Below are 13,593 nucleotides of genomic sequence, written 5' to 3' on the forward strand. Positions count from 1 at the left end.
CATTTCCCGATATCGATTGTCGATAGTACGTCAATCGAAAAATGTGGTATGTAGTTGAATGATGTTATCATAATTAAATTTAACAATATGATTGTACTTTGGTTTGCTTTTTAAAAGAATAAAATGAACGACATTTAACGTAGAAAAAAAGTGAGTAATACCATGGCAAAAATACAATCCAACACACAATTGAGTAAACAGCTCTCATGGCTTCTGCGTCATGGCGCCCAAAAAGAGGGAATCGCAATACAGCCAGATGGTTTTGTCTGTGTTACTGATATTCAACGACATCCACGCTATGGCGCCAACTTTAGCCTAGAAAAGCTAAAGGAACTTGTGGCCGCAGACGCCAAGCAACGATATACACTGCGTTGCAATCCCGTGACAGGAGCTCAAGAGATACGCGCCAATCAAGGACATTCGCTGGGCGCTGTGACGTCGGAGGCGTGCTTAGAGCGCATACAAAGCATAGAGCAGTTGCCGCCAGGGGCTGTTGTGGTCCATGGCACCTACTATCGTCACTGGGAGCGCATCAAGAGCGAGGGTCTAAAGCGCATGCAACGCAATCATGTTCACTTCGCTGTGCTCAACAACAGCGAGGGTGATAAACGTGGTGTCATCAGTGGATTCCGTGGAGATTGCCAGCTGCTGATCTATTTGAATGTGGCCAAGGTGTTGGAGCATCAGCTTGAGCTATTCCGTTCGAGCAACAACGTTGTGCTTTGTGCCGGAATCGAGGGCAGCATTCCAACGGAATATTTTCAACGTGTTGTCGATCGACGCACGGGGAAATCGTTGTTAATCTAGTCAAATTATAAACTATACACTATCAGCTACAACTACGACTATAGAGTTGTGCTGGAGAATATATCGTTGTGTGTGTCTTGCAAATAAAATTCACTTTGAGTTTTAAATTGTTGCTTTTCCAATTACATTTTTAGAGAACAATGACCAGCGACGTGGAATCTCGTCAAACTAAGTCCAACTTGCCATTGGGCCAAGAGGATGCGGCCAATTGCAAAGTATGCGATGCTCCGTTTAAGACACTGCAAGAGTGTTTGGCACACGAGTTACTCAAGCACACAATCAAGCCACAGAAGAAGCTGCGAAAATGCCTCGATGCCGTCACCAAACTCTTTGCCAGCGAACAAACTCAATCCGAACGACGCCTGCTGGAGGCATTGCTAGTCCAGTCACCACCTGGACAGCAACTGCGTGCTGTATTGGGATTCTATGCTGGCAATAGTGCTGCATTGGCGGAATGTTTTCAGGAAGTGCGCAAGAACATACAGAATCAGATGCAGGGCAAAGTTAAGGTCTATCCATTTGGCTCGCTTGTCACTGGTTTGGCTTTGAAGGGTATGCAATACATTTCCCTATTAGTATCTATAATAATCAATGTCACTTTCTTCTTTGCAGATAGCGATATTGATTTGTATTTGGAATCCATTCACGGCAACTCGAATGCGATATCGCATAGTCAATTGTACAAGAGAACCAACAGCTTTTTGCGTCGCACGGGTTGCTTTTCAGATGTGATTACCATACGACATGCTCGAGTTCCAATCATTCGTTGCAAGCATGTGGCAAGCGGCTTGCGTCTCGACATCAGCATGTCCAGTCCGAATAGCACCCATAATTCTCGCTTTGTGGCCGAACTGTTAAATCGAGATGTACGCCTGCGTGAGCTGTTCTTGTTCCTAAAGATTTGGGCCAAGAAACTGATGATTATTAGCAATGTCATGACAAGCTATTGCCTGATTACGCTCATCATTTATCAGCTGCAACAGCAACGACACTTGCCCACGATTAAGGAGCTGCAGTCTGGCATTCCTGTCTTGGATATTGGAGGCATTAACTATGCGTATAGCTTTGAGCGTGTGCCAGCTTTGCCGGCTAGTTTGACCACCTTTGATCTGGTCAGCGGATTCTTTGAGCTCTACAGTCACATGGACTTTGAGAAGAAGATGCTGTCGCCGTATTTGGGCCATGCCTTGGATGTGGAAGCAGCGTTCACGGTGCCCGGCAACTTTCCCGAATACAATGCCCAAGTGTTAGCCATCGAGACTGCCATGCAAGAGCGCATCGAACCGTTTAATATTGAACGTTGCGTTTGCGTGCAAGATCCATTTGAGCTAACGCGTAATGTGGGTCAATCCATATCACAAACGAATCTATACTATCTCAATCAGTGTTTGGCAGCGGCAAACGAGGCATGCAATGATACTAAACTAAAGTCAACGCCGCCCAAATTTTATGACTACTTGCTGTTTGGGCTTGCCGAGCATCTGGTGGAGGAACATCGCTTGGAACACGTGCTCCCAGCTAAGCAACGCAAACAGATGCCAAAGAAAGAAGTGAAGACTGTCGATGCAGTTGCAGATGCTGTTGCAGTTGAAGCTAAGGCTGATGTTGCCTCTACAACTGTAGCTGCCAAAGCGGATGAACCATCGTCCAAGGATGACAGAAAACCAACGGTTACGGACAATAGTTGTATGCCATTGATGCATGTTTATACACTCACACCCACCAATAATGATCTGAAGACTTTGAAATCCGATGTCTTGAGCAAAGCTCGCAAGCAAACGAAATCAATTTATTATTTATGGGTTGAATGCTATGTGGACGCTATTAAGGATATTTTATCGCATATTTATGCCTTAAGTATGAAAGAGTTGGATGCGAATGTACCTGCCACAGACACAAATGCCCTCCCATTAAACATGACCTGGCAGATAAGCACAACATTGGATACTTGGAGTGCGCGGAACTTTCAACGCAGCACAAGGCAATCTTTCTTTGCCCAGCAGCTGCAGCAAACAGTTGAGTTTAGCAAAACACGACCTCAGAATCCTAGCTATGTTGTCAATATGCGTGGTCACCTCTCGCTGATCATCGCTGAGGACTACAAAGAGCTCCGCCTCGAACTGCAGCCGATGCCCGGCGATGCTTTGGGTCTTCAGCGACATAGTCCGCTGACCAAGTTTTTCAAGTCACTGAAGAATATGCTCTGCAACTATAACTTTAAGGAGAAGGTCATCAGTTTTCAATATGAGCGTTGAATTTGTCTTCTGAATATATTTTAAGAGATCTTGGAAATTTACAATTATTGGCCGCCAATCAATAATGTAATCTACTATATATATGTATATACGTATGTATAAAGACATTTAAAATTTTAGGTTACCTGACTTATTCAGAATAAATTGAAATTTCTCGACTTTATTAATTCTTTAAATCACTTTTCATTTATGTTGACTAAATTTTTTCTTTAATTACTATTTCTATTAGTTGTAAAATATTAGAATTTTAGTTATACTCGCCTTAGGATTAAGTCTAATTAAGCAAATAAATGAAAAGAAAACAAATTCATTAATTTCGATATATGTAGTTTATTTACTAATGAGATTTTTCTATGAACAAACTCATTTTGTTGTTGCAAACAAATACATTTTGCATTAAGTGGTACAAGTTATTTAGTATTTGATACCGCAAACTTAAGCGTAATTCATCATAATAATAATTGTAATTGAAATGTTGGCAATCTTTGTTGTAAGTTTGTTGGGATATATGAGATAAGTAAATGTAAGGATATTATAAATTGGAATTGGAATAATTTCAAGTCTGTCTAAGGAGTGAGCAAAAAGTACTTTCGATATACATATATATATGAGTATAATTTAGTAGTATATACAAGTTATAGTATATTAATATTAAGAGTAGGTAGGTTAAGTATATATTAAGTAAATATTATCACGTTTGCTGCTCTGGAAATGTTTCCGAGTCTGGTGTTGTTAACGCCCACACGGCACCAAATAATTTGTTGCTAAAGTCTAACAAGTTGTTGTAACTGCTACTTATCGTTACCTCTACAAAATAATGACTACAAGTATAACGGCACTTGGGGGGGTTTGTTGGCCATCAGCCTATATGAATCGAATCTAGCCACTTTTATGGCGGCAATAACAGTATTTTTTGATCGCAAAATCATTCATGCAATCCGCCTCGCCGCTGTACGAATTGAGGCGACTCACGGATCCAGTGACCATCACATTCTCCTCGCTGGGCAGCCGTTTGTTGTACCGCACCGTTGCCTCATACAATGCCTGATTGGGTGAGGTCGAAAAGGTCAGCCAATACACCTGATTACCACTCAGATCGGCGGTGTCCACGATACGCGCTTTATACGCCGAAGTGATGGTTTGTAACGCCAGCGGTTGACAAAGATGCGCTAGGCTGCCATTGCGAAAGTTGGTCACGAAGTCGTTGAGATAATGCACCACTCGCTCGCCCAGATGCCGTATGGTCTTGGAGTTCTTGTAGACGGCATCGTAGGACCAACAGGTGCACCAATGATCCGCTATGGCCACATCCTCGCAGCTGCGATTCAAAGGCACGGGCAACAGCAAACTCTGACATTGCGGACAATCCTTGGCCGTATCCAATCCCGTCTCCAGGCTATTGGTGCGTCCCGTTAGTGTGAGGATGTGCTTCAGTGTCAAATGCAGATCGTATGGCGTCGTCAGACGATTGCGATTCAGACGCAACGCCTCCACAAATTCGGGATGCTGTGAGCGCATAAATGGCGGCAGCCAGATGAAGAGAAAGGGCAGTCGCTCCTCGAGGTGTCCCGACCAGGTGGAACGTGTGGGACCAAAGCGCAGTCCGTGATCGCTGAAGAACACCACAATGCTGTGCTTCATGGTGCCCTGCGCCACCAGTCTCAGCAGATAATCCCGCAGATAGTCATCCATCGAGCTGGTCTGCGAAATGTCGCCATGGCTATGCGTATTCGTCCAGAAGAAACCAAAGAAACTCTCGTTGCGATAGCGTCTCGCAAACTCCAGTGCATAGTTGTACACATGCTCCGACTCCGTCTCAAAGCCCAGACAATGAGGCAGTCCCAGCACCATATTCACATCCAGCATCTTCTCCGCAGCTGCGAGATATGGTCGCAAATAGTAATCGACGGGCGGCTGCTTGAAGCCCTTTTTCAGGTAGTTGAAGGTGTTGATTTTCACAGCATCCTCGCCATAGGCAGTCACGTAGCCATGCTGCTTGTAGCGCTTCCACACAAAGTCGCATTTGTCCAGGCCACCCGAGACATAGGGATTGCAGTGTTTCATCGCATTGCTCAGATTGTAGCCGGTCATCAGCGCCATAATGTTGGGAAATGTATTGTCATCAATCTGATAGAGCAGAAGTACTTGGATTAGGTACATACTTTTATATAATTTCTATTTTTGATATTTATTTATACTTGATACTTATAGTGAGCGAATAATAAATAATATTTATGTTATTTGCAAAAAATAAACTTATATATTCTTAATATTTATTTTAGGGGAAGAAACATACACAAATAGTATCTATGTACTTTTGCATATTTTTTTTATGAACATATTGATATATTATATGTTTTTGTATACATATTTGGAAATACTACATTTTTACACAAAAGCATAATAGTTGTATTATAAAACACTTTATGTATAAATTTTTTTGGACAAAATAAAAATCACTACAAATATTTATATATAATTTTCGGTTTTCTTTTCAAAAACTTGATTTTTTTAATGTATACACTTATTTTGTACTTGATATTTAATTTAAACCATATCTTTTGCAATGAAATTGCAATTTTTATACCCGCTACCCATAGGGTAGAAGGGTATTATAACTTTGTGCCGGTAGGAAATGTATGTAACAGGTAGAACGAGGCATCTCCGACCCAACAGCCGAGACGATATAGCCATGTCCGTCTGTCCGTCTGTGTGTCTGTCCGTCTGTCCGTATGAACACTTAGATCTCAGAGACTATAAGAGATAGAGCTATAATTTTTTTTTCAACAGCATTTGTTATGTTTGCACGCAGATCAAGTTTGTTTCAAATTTTTGCCACGCCCACTTCCGCCCCCGCAAATCAAAAAAATCGAATAACAAGTGTTTAAAGCTAGAGCTACAAATTTTGGTATATACAATAACTACTGTAGTAGTTATGATTCCTGAAAATTTGGTTGCGATCAGATAAAAATTGTGGAAGTTATTAAAGAAATACTTTTGTATGGGCAAAAACGCCTACTTACTAGGGGTCTGAGTTGCTTTGGCTGACAATCTGGTATATTGAGCCGTTCATGGTATATTTTGAGTGCGGTACTATATCGATATACCACATATACCATTTGGTATATTTTTAGTATTTTTTAGTATTTTCGGTATATTTTGAAAATAATACCAATATTTTGCCCTTATTAAAAATGGGTAGCGGGTATGTCACAATCGAGCACACTCGACTGTAACTTTCTTACTTCTTTCATTTTGAAAATAATGTTTAGAGTCTAGCATTTATGAAAACACCAAAGATTAATCATTAGCATTGTAGAAAGCTTTGTTTGTATAGCTTATACGTTCATATAATTTAAAAAAATAAGCATATTCTTAGCTCCCCCCTAGACTCACCTTATTGTAGCCCGCCAGCTCGAACCAATCGTTGTCGTACAAGTATTGCGCTGTCTTGGGCATCGCCCGAATCAGATTCACCCTCGAGATGCTATCGATGCCAATCATTAGCACACTGGGCACTCGTCGTCCTTGATCCTGTTTCCGCCATTGCTTGAGACGTTGTCGTATTTCCGTTCGCTCTGGTATCGTGGCATGTCCATTGATATAGATCTGTCCCCGTTCCGTGGAGCACTTGACAATCACACTGTCCGTGGTGTTCGCAATTTGCGCTTTGCTCTTGAAGTGCTGACAATGCGTTGTACTGACATTCGTTTCGCTCACTCGTTCCACACCCATGTAACAACAGCTGAGCGTATGCTTCACCGGATACTCTTCGAATGCCGTCGAATTGATGCTCAGCACGTAGCGTCGAGTGGTCTCATCGTAGCGCACTTGGGTCAATGGCAGCCGCTGCTTGCAGGGCTTGTAGGAGACGCGTTTGAAGTGGCGCATCACCTCGCGTTTGTAGGGATCCAAGTCGACAATTCGGCACTGATTGCTGTACACGAGATAACCTTGTGGCAAAAGTATTGTCTGATTAACTTCCGCAACGATTGCAACTGACTTCGGTGCATCTTACAGATTGTCCACAAAACATGTTCAAACGAAAAAACGAGGATGGAAGATGACACATGGAAGGCATGCATTGGTACACATAAGACAAAAAAGAGTTGGAAAAAATAAGGAAATGTGAAAGAAATGAAATACGAGCTGATACAGTAATCAAATTAAATATATGTAAAAAAGCAGTATTATACTATAACTACAGTTGTAATAAGAATGATAAAAAGAAAGAATTAAATTGCTCGAATTAATAAAAATAATAAAAAAGTTTATCAGAAAAATGCCTCTTTTTAAAAAGTATATTGTGTACATATATGTACATACATATAATATTGTATAATATATTGTATAAAAAAGCTGCTTGCAAAATATATTAAAAATAATTTAATCTCATTTTAAATAATTATTATTATACTTTAATTTTGTAACAAAATAATATGCCACAAGAATTAATAATATTACCAAAAAAATTAAATAATTAGATGCAAATAAAATAAAGATAAGACAGAACATTCTCCCATTTATGATTTGTGATTTTATAATATTGCTTTAAAAGCATAACAAAATAATATACATGAAAATGAACAGTGAACAAAATTTACTAATAACTAAAAAAGAAAATTTATAGACAATACAATCTTATTGTAAAAATATCTGCTTTTTTAAAGGCACTTTAAAAAATACATAACTTAACATAACAAAACATTGCAACATAAAAGTATTTTAATAAAAATTGCTAATTCAAATAGATTATATACTTCATTTTATAATTACTACTTGCAAGATGATAACTTGAAGTATTTAGACGTGGCGCAAATAGCTTAAGCAAATTCTACGAAATTTGTGATGAGCTCGCAAATTCTTTTATAATCGTGAGTAAATAAACGTGATTATAGCTATAAACTGACATTTATGTGATTAAAGAGTGCAATAGAGCGCAACAATTCCCTAAACAAAAAAGAAAAACTAACACTAAACTAATAATAAATACTGTAACTATTACTCATCAAAGTAAGCTGTTATTTTTGCTTAACTTTAGCAAAATAAATGTTGAGGAATTTACCTTCCATATCCAATACGTTGGACTGATGATGCACTTGAACAATGCCGCTCACACTATCCAGATCAAGCACATCAGCTGGTCCGATAACGAAATATGAGAATATAAACACCACCAGCACTCCAACGAATAACTTTCGACGCAGCAATATTTGTCGGCCATACCAGAAGACTGTGGGAGCTGCAGCTGTTGATTTGTATGTTATCCCAGTTGTCTTTGAGAATTCCCTGCTGTTGCTGTTGCAGCCATCGTCTTCAGCTTGGCTGTCACTCGTGTCCAGCAGCGGCCTTTTGTCAGACATGGTGATGGACGAGAGTCTGGATTTTGGGATCAACTTGGGTAAGCTAAGCCTGCCCTGGGATCTACAAAACATAAGACAAGTACACAATATGTAATTTGAATTCGTAATTACAAAATTTCCAAGCAATCTTTTGTTTGTGAATATTTTTTCCATGTCTTCGCATTATGTCTTCAGTTGCATTTTCGCTTTGCATGTTGTTAATGCATGTTTTGTTTTCATATAGGAAGAAATCAGTAATGTCGACAGTTGCAAAACAAAATATGTGCTCATCACTGCGCTGCTTTTGCAAGCAACAGCGATTGTCTATAGCGAGTTAAGGCATGAGCCATTTTTTAATCAAAATGCAGAAAGAAGTGTTTCCCGTTACCCAAACTAATATCTGAATATCGCTTTTTATTCGTATTTTAAGTGGTTGTGCTTAATTGTATTTTGAGTAGTTATATTGAAATTCTATGCATAACGTATTATGTTTATCTAATAGCTCCTTAAGAAACTTGTGTTTCTAGTTTCAGCTGTTTTTTTTAAATGGTGTTTTTATATCTTACTCGAACTCTTCTATTGTTGGCAAATGGTGATTGTGATTGTTAAAGAAAAGAAATTCATTAACTATGTAGAACTTGAAACTTAAATTTATTCAAAAACTTATGACAAACACTTTGCATATTATATCATCATTTATGTTAATATTTTATTATTTAATTTGTATTGGGATCGATAAGCAAACGCTAGTGCTGCGTTTAAATTGGTGTGGTCTGAAAATATTCTCATGGTTTGATGGAATATTGCTTATGATGGGAAAGCTGCCATATGTTTGTAATATATTAAGCATTCTCTTTAATTTAGTTGTCCTTCATATCTTATACCCAGCACTATTAAGGAAAGGGTATAATTTGTTGGCGGGAAAACATGCTGATACAATCGATAGTGCTGTGAATCTTTTAATGGAACTAAGAACCCAGAAGTTTCTCTTTAGTATTCCCTTATAAAGATTTAAGGAGACTCACCAACAATAGTAAAAATGCTATCTCCTTCTAAGGGAACATTTTTAAAGCAAGTGTATTCAAACTGCAACACTTTGTTTTTTGATTTTAATTAACTCTGAAATACTACACGCTTGTTGTGAATTATTGAGAATCGTTCATGACTGACTGAATGCTATATAATTAAGACTTGCATTTAATATAAGTGCACAGTTTGCACTTTTTTTACAGAATGTTGTATTTTTTTTTTATTATTATTTTAATGTTGTCTATGTTTAGAATGGGAACGGCACAACACACAACACAACACAAGAGATTCACTGCCAAGAACGAGACCAGCATCTATGTGCATAAAAGTTCTCTGGGATTGTACGAAATTACACAAATTTCCACAGCTAATCTACTTTAGCGTAACTTTTGACTAAATTGTTGACAATTTCAACAACTGATAATGACATTTAAATTGATTGGCGTGAATACGTTGATTAACTTATGAGCGACAGCAATGACTGTGGTCGGTCGGCTTGTTTGTAAATGACAATTTAGCAAAAATATAATAAACTTTACAAAATTTGCATAATTCGAGCAACGAAAGCGAAAGAGCTGCGTGTTGATCCGTACTGTCTACCGATCCGTGAGCACTTAAAAAGATACAGATACTCGTGTAGTTGAATACAATTTTGCAAATGCATTTGCGGACGGAAGCAAAGCAGATGCACGCTCTCTCTCCCTCTCTCTGTCTCTCTCTCGTACCGAGCTAAACCCGAAGCCATTCGGCTGGCATCCGATTCGTTTCCCGCTCTGACTACCTAACACTAAAAATGTTGTGCACTCATATCTACATAAATATGTATGTATGTATGTACGTATTTGTTTAGACTATCGATTTGCATTATCGCTAGCATCAATGTTATTATAGTCGTAGTGCATTTATGGCATATGATACCCTAGAAAAAGGGAAACTGAATGCGGTATACTATCGATAATTGCACACCCGGAAAATTATGCAATTACCTGCATTGTGCAAATATAGGAAAAATATTGTTTTCTTTATTTTAAACGAACTCGCGCAACTATTTGAGAGTTACAATGATCGCAAAATATTTTTGCTGGGTCGATAAATAGCACAACTTAGCAGCTGTTGTACATTTCACTGAACTAATAAAACGATAAAACTATCATTTGTTAGGCAGATAAAATTCTTCATTTAACAGCTGTTGTTCGATTAACTATCTTCAACACTATGTAGTGAATATTATTTGGTATTAAGTTATGTAAGAGTAAACAATTAATAAAATAAAGTAATTAGAAAATTTATTAATAAATTATTAAATAATTGTCATAAAATTAGAGATAAAGTAATTAGAAAATTTATTAATAAATTATTAAATAATTGTCATAAAATTAGAGATATTGTGAGGTAGTCAATCCAAGGCAAAAATATGTAACATATTTCAATTTGCAAAAATAATAGAAACAATTCTTTCTTATTATAATTTTTTTTTGTTTGTCAATACAAGAGTTCTGACAATTGTCGTTTTGTTTGTTAAAATTTGTAATAATAATTCCTTATCAAATTATTTTGTTGTTGTTATTAGTCTTTTACAAGAAATCTCACATTTGGCGTTTTATTTGTTCAATTGTATACTAAAAACTTCATCCATTTGAAATTGTAGAACTTTTAACATAGGGTATTCAAATGTCTTGCGTCTCTTGATAATATCCCACTAAATTATTTATTAGTTTTCCTTTTTTGCCTATCAGTTTAGTCATATTGCTGAAAGCAACCATGATAGATTGCGCAATTCCCAATGCAAGTGTGCAAACATCACGATTGTTGATTGCTATTGAGAAAGAAATAAAAATGCATTTGAGATATGTTGAGAATAATGAAAATGATTATTCATTTCATTTCAAAAGAAAGAATTGAATAAAAAAGAAAATACCTTTATCTTTAAACTATGTACATTAATAAAGTCCCACCCGGTATACGAGTTTTCCATAGTTCACACAACAGAGCACAGTTAAGCAGAGCATGCCAAAGAATAAGAATATCTCATATGAATAAATATACATCTTTGTATGCTTTTCTTTACGAGTACTCGTTTAAAGTAGTTTTATATTTGATCGGTTTTAGCTGAAACGTGTCGAACTTCGTTTTTTTTATCTACTCTTCAATTTTTTTTGTGTGATTTTTAGAAAATGAAATTTCAAACTGACAGATTTTTCTTTGAGCACGTAATGCATTTTTTTTTTTTTTTTTTTTTTTTTTTGATAAGGTGTTAGTTGCCACATTTATTTACTTTCTATGAAGGAAGGTTATTTGAAATTGAAAAACGAACTTATGATTTATAGTTGATAGTCAATTAAATATTGTTCGATTTCGCATTCTTAGAAATTTAATTAGTTATTATGTCGTTATACAGATTTTTACCAGTGCGTACAAGTTTTGCTGTGTAACTTCCGAATTGACTACACTTTATAGATTAAATGAATTTCATTCATGAATACACTTTTTCGTATTTATACTTCTTCCATATACAATAAATCTGAAGTGTGATTATGTGTGTTTTGTTTGCTTATCAATTTAAAACAAACCAAACATGAATTTGGTTTCAGAAATCTGTGCTCTTATAATTGTTTGATTGCATGACGAAAGCCAATTCGATTGCTGTTGCTTTTGAACCCATGTCGATCTTATCTCGCAACAATTAAACTGAACCATTTCAAAGTGGATGTTATTAGTTTTTAATTTATTTTTTAAATACTCGCAAATACTGTAACGAACTCGAACGAACAAAGAATCAATTTCAAAATATAAATCAATTGTCGTATAAACAAATGAGTTACTTTTTATGAACGCAAACAAAATAAAAACAAATACAAAAGGAGCACGGTTGTAAACAGTTTAATGGGTCAATATATCTAAACAATTTAATCTATTTATTTAATGGTTTATACATGGATTTAATTAAATTTCTCTTTGTTATGGAAAGGAGCGCCAAATGAGTCACAGCGTGGGCTTGCCATTGCAATTTACACAACAAGAATACAACTTATACGTATTCACATATATACATATGTATGTATAGGTATGTCGAGGACGTAGTGACGTAGTAAAAATAACACATACACATATAGACAGATAGGCTGTCAAGCTGCCCATTGAAGCATTTTCAATTGCAGCGACAGCGTAAAAATTGCAAGCACAATAGATACTAACAAGCTGCGCGTACACAGATACACACACATACACACACACACACACATGCGAACGCACATCCTTGTGCCACACACACACACTAGTGTAGAGAACTTTTTCGCAAGAGCATTTTTCCGCATCTGCAAATTTGTCAAAGTAAAAAACAAAAAGGGAAAAAGGACATTGAACACTCACTTGAATTCATTTCGCAAGCATTTTGCAGCTGCTTTTATTGATTGCTAACAATATAGTATGGTAAGCAATATGTTATGCTGTGCTTTAATTTTTCATTTTATTGCACTGTGGCAGGCCACAAGCACACTCACACACACACGCACAGTCTAAGTAACACCAACACAAACACGACGAGTCGCGTGTCCTGCTGCAATGGCTGGCAAACGGATAATAATAATACAAAATATTTTGCACGCTGTCGCTGCCGCAACGAGCCTATTTAGAAGACGAAGAGAGTGAGAGAGAGTGTGAGAGCTTTCACACATTCACACTTCGCACGCTAACGCCACACATACACACACACACACACATACACGCACAACGAATCTAGCGAGAGGAAGAGAGAAAGCCGAGCAATGCCAGACGACAACGCCAAGAGCTGCTGCATTTAAGGAGCGCCGCCTGAAAGTATGCAATGTTTATTTGTTTGTTGCCTTAAACGCCATCACACACTCACAGCGACTGCGCAGTCGACGTTGACTGAGGCCAGGCTCAGCTATGTAATTGTACTCGCTGCTGCTGCTGCTTCTGCTTAACAACCATCTGTTGAATGCCGTGCCACCCAAAATATTTGCAAATACTATACAAAATGCCGCTTCGGCTGCTATTAAGTGGGAGCCATGTGCGGCAGGTTTTTTGTGTGGAATTTTCGGCACGTGCTAGTCTGAAATCACAACAAAAACAAACGATGCGACGCCGCCGTGGCTGTTGCGACGCCATTGCTTACATGGGACTAAGCAATTACAGGGTGT

At 37.6% G+C, this 13,593-nt stretch overlaps 3 protein-coding genes across 5 annotated transcripts; 2 read left to right on the forward strand and 1 right to left on the reverse strand.

Annotated features, from left to right (window-relative positions):
• Positions 1 to 31: 31 nt before the first annotated feature.
• LOC117571511 (tRNA 2'-phosphotransferase 1) lies at positions 32 to 835 on the forward strand. The gene is made up of 2 exons (XM_034253684.2): positions 32 to 46; positions 118 to 835. The coding sequence occupies exon 2, from the start codon at positions 163 to 165 to the stop codon at positions 805 to 807; it is 645 nt and encodes a 214-aa protein (XP_034109575.1). The 5' UTR covers positions 32 to 46; positions 118 to 162; the 3' UTR covers positions 808 to 835.
• LOC117571508 (uncharacterized) lies at positions 53 to 3,236 on the forward strand. 2 transcript variants are annotated; one of them, XM_034253680.2, is made up of 3 exons: positions 53 to 150; positions 942 to 1,359; positions 1,420 to 3,236. In XM_034253680.2, the coding sequence occupies exons 2-3, from the start codon at positions 948 to 950 to the stop codon at positions 3,060 to 3,062; spliced, it is 2,055 nt and encodes a 684-aa protein (XP_034109571.1). In that variant the 5' UTR covers positions 53 to 150; positions 942 to 947; the 3' UTR covers positions 3,063 to 3,236. The 2 variants fall into 2 exon arrangements, with proteins under 2 accessions (XP_034109571.1, XP_034109570.1); XM_034253679.2 differs by lacking the exon at positions 53 to 150 and having other exon boundaries at positions 932 to 1,359.
• Positions 3,237 to 3,373: 137 nt separating this feature from the next.
• On the reverse strand, positions 3,374 to 8,425 carry LOC117571506 (uncharacterized). 2 transcript variants are annotated; one of them, XM_034253677.2, is made up of 3 exons: positions 8,128 to 8,425; positions 6,459 to 7,015; positions 3,374 to 5,189 (listed from the first exon to the last, which is right to left on the reverse strand). In XM_034253677.2, exons 1-3 carry the CDS (start codon positions 8,423 to 8,425, stop codon positions 3,942 to 3,944), a joined length of 2,103 nt encoding a protein of 700 aa, XP_034109568.1. In that variant the 3' UTR covers positions 3,374 to 3,941. The 2 variants fall into 2 exon arrangements, with proteins under 2 accessions (XP_034109568.1, XP_034109567.1); XM_034253676.2 differs by having other exon boundaries at positions 6,459 to 7,075.
• Positions 8,426 to 13,593: the final 5,168 nt, after the last annotated feature.

Source organism: Drosophila albomicans, chromosome 3, assembly GCF_009650485.2.
Source record: "Drosophila albomicans strain 15112-1751.03 chromosome 3, ASM965048v2, whole genome shotgun sequence".
In the NCBI taxonomy this organism is placed as follows: Eukaryota; Metazoa; Arthropoda; class Insecta; order Diptera; family Drosophilidae; genus Drosophila; species Drosophila albomicans.

What these genes read in the sequence shown, in the direction of transcription:
- LOC117571511 (XM_034253684.2), top strand. Translation starts at nt 163, where the DNA reads ATGGCAAAAATACAATCCAACACACAATTGAGTAAACAGCTCTCATGG.
- LOC117571508 (XM_034253680.2), top strand. Translation starts at nt 948, where the DNA reads ATGACCAGCGACGTGGAATCTCGTCAAACTAAGTCCAACTTGCCATTG. An exon ending in CACTGGTTTGGCTTTGAAGG is followed by an intron (nt 1,360 to 1,419) that starts GTATGCAATACA and finishes TCTTCTTTGCAG; the next exon opens with ATAGCGATATTGATTTGTAT.
- LOC117571506 (XM_034253676.2), bottom strand. Translation starts at nt 8,425, where the DNA reads ATGTCTGACAAAAGGCCGCTGCTGGACACGAGTGACAGCCAAGCTGAA. An exon ending in CAACGTATTGGATATGGAAG is followed by an intron (nt 7,076 to 8,127) that starts GTAAATTCCTCA and finishes ACAATCTGTAAG; the next exon opens with ATGCACCGAAGTCAGTTGCA. An exon ending in AGCTGGCGGGCTACAATAAG is followed by an intron (nt 5,190 to 6,458) that starts GTGAGTCTAGGG and finishes CTGCTCTATCAG; the next exon opens with ATTGATGACAATACATTTCC.